Source organism: Monoraphidium neglectum (genome assembly GCF_000611645.1).
Source record: "Monoraphidium neglectum strain SAG 48.87 unplaced genomic scaffold scaffold00256, whole genome shotgun sequence".
Lineage (NCBI taxonomy): Eukaryota > Viridiplantae > Chlorophyta > Chlorophyceae > Sphaeropleales > Selenastraceae > Monoraphidium > Monoraphidium neglectum.
The window spans coordinates 30304-32577 of record NW_014013372.1 but is presented as its reverse complement, the minus strand read 5'-3'; the positions used below and the strand labels follow the sequence as shown (position 1 = coordinate 32577).

The window sequence follows — 2274 nt, the reverse complement described above, 5'->3', positions numbered from 1 at the left end:
GGGGGCAGCGGCGCGGTTGAGGGCCTTGTGCCACTGGAGGAGATTGTGAGGCTGCTTGCGGCGCGAGAGCCGCCGCTCCAGGTGGGAACCTCCCATAGGAGCCGTCGCGATGATTTGGGGCGTGGCCTGTGGGTAACGCAGCTGCATATGCCGTAGGGGTTGCCGATACTGCTGTCAGTGCTGTTGTGCCCTAGCAGTGAGTTGGCACCCAGAGATGGCACCCAGGCATCAAACGGCATGGCCCAAGGTTCTGATTCCTCAGCAACCCCACCTCCCTCTGCAGGTCTGCTCTCGGCTTTTTGTTGGCAGGTCTCACCCACCCATCCCTCTCAAGCGGTGCGCGGCCCCCGGCTGTGGCGACGGATCGCAGGCGCTTGGCTACTTGGCCTGGTCTGGGCACGCAAGGACGCCTCTATGGCAGGTGCCTGCACCCGCACCTTCCCCCGAACCCGCCCCTCAACGCTCAAGACCTTCGCCCCGCTTCCTCCTGGGTCTGCTCCGCAGTCTGAGCATGATGCAGGTGGAGGATTTCAGGCAGCACGGCTATGTGGTTGTAGACGGCCTGCTGGGCGCGGACGCGGCAGCGCGGCTCAAGGCAGAGTCCCTCCGGCTGGCCGCGCGAGGCAAGGGGCCTGGGGTGATTCTTGCTGGGGCTTTGGGCTGTCATGGTTGCCGACTGGCTGGCGGCGTTTGAGGGTGCGCCGAGAGCACGGTTGAGGATGCCAGTGAGCATGGAGGCACCACTGAATCGGGGAGCATGCTGCCTGCGACCGATTCTGCCTTGGGGTGCTGCCACGCCCTTGCAGGCAAGTTCACCCCCATCAGCAGCAACGGCGCTGGGGCGCTGCGCATTAGCGTCGACGCCGGGCCGCGAGCGGGCGCAGAGGGCGGCGGCGGCAGCGGCGTTGCGCGGAGCCTTGCCGCGTTGCTGCCGGGGCGGCAGCCTCACCTGCGGCAGGCAGCCGCCCCGTTGCCCGCGGCCCCGCAGCAGCAGCGGCGGCAGCAGCAGCAGCAGCAGCAGCAGGCGCAGGCGGCCCAGCCGCCGCCGCCGCCGCCGTCCGGCCCGCCGCGCGCCAGCGAGCAGCGGCTTGCGCTGCAGCTCGGCTGGCCGCCAGCGGACACGGCGCCCTTTGCGTCGCTGCTGGCCGCACTGCAGGAGGTACAGGACGACCTTCACGAGTTCATGCGGCTCAAGCAGCGCGGCCGCGCGGAGTACGCGCTCGCGCTGCTGCCGGGCGGTGCGGCGCCGCTGGCGCGCCACCGCGACGCGCTGCCTGATGATGGGTGCGGGTACCTCACGTCAGCGCCACAGCTGCAGCTGCTGCAGCCTCAACAGCAGCAGCAGCAGCAGCAGCAGCAGCAGCAGCAGCAGCAGCAGCAGCAGCAGCAGCAGCAGCAAGCAGTCGCCGCCAACGGCGCCAGCTGCGGGGCACTAGCCACGGCGCCCTCGGGTGCAGGGCCACCCTCGCCCGGCGGCGCGGCGACGGCGACAGCGGCAGCGGTGGCAAGCGCGGCGGCGGCGGCGGCCGCAGCGGTGGTCGGCGCAGACCCGGCTCTGCTGCGGCGCGTGAGCATTTTGGTGTTCCTTAACCCAAATTGGGAGCGCGAGGGCGGCGGCTGCCTGCGCCTGTGGCCGCCGCAGCGCCAGACGATGCTGCAGCAGGGCGCCGGCGGCGGCGCCGCGCCGGCCCCCGGCCGCCGCAGCCCGACGAGCAGCGACGCGGGCACGACGTTTAGCGAGGGCGCGAGCGAGTGCAGCAGCTCGCTGCGGCTGCACCACTTCCTCGGCAGCACAACAAGCAGCGTCGTGGCCGAGGCAGCGAGCGCGGCGCCCGACCATGCTGACGCTGCGAGCCTGGACGGCCGCCTGTCGCTGGCGGACAGCGACGCGGAGGCCGGCGCGCGCTGCTGCGGCTTCGAGTGGGTGGACACAGAGGACGGCATGGCGCTCGACGTGGCGCCGCTCGCGGGGCGCGCGGTGCTGATGCTGGCGGGCGCGGTCGACCATGCGTTGGTGGCGCCGGCGCCGGGCGGCGGGGACATGGCGTACGTGCGCGCGTGGTGCTCGTGAGCGGTTCTACGTGTGATCGCGGGTGCGCGTGGTGCGCCGTCGAACCTTGGATGCGCCGTGGGGTGTGCCAGCATGCCTTGCGCCTCGCCAGGTGGCTGAGGTTGCCCAGCGCTCAGGGTTGTTCATTGATGCGCGGGAAGGAAGCATGTTGATTGCTGTGTCACAACTTGATGGTGGCTGCTGCATCGTGGCTGATGCATTGT

At 70.8% G+C, this 2274-nt stretch overlaps 1 protein-coding gene across 1 annotated transcript; it reads left to right on the top strand.

Annotated features, from left to right (window-relative positions):
- Nucleotides 1-757: 757 nt before the first annotated feature.
- MNEG_2304 (hypothetical protein) lies at nt 758-2071 on the top strand (the record flags this gene model as incomplete). Its single annotated transcript, XM_014049222.1, has 1 exon — nt 758-2071. The coding sequence occupies one exon, from the start codon at nt 758-760 to the stop codon at nt 2069-2071; it is 1314 nt and encodes a 437-aa protein (XP_013904676.1).
- Nucleotides 2072-2274: the final 203 nt, after the last annotated feature.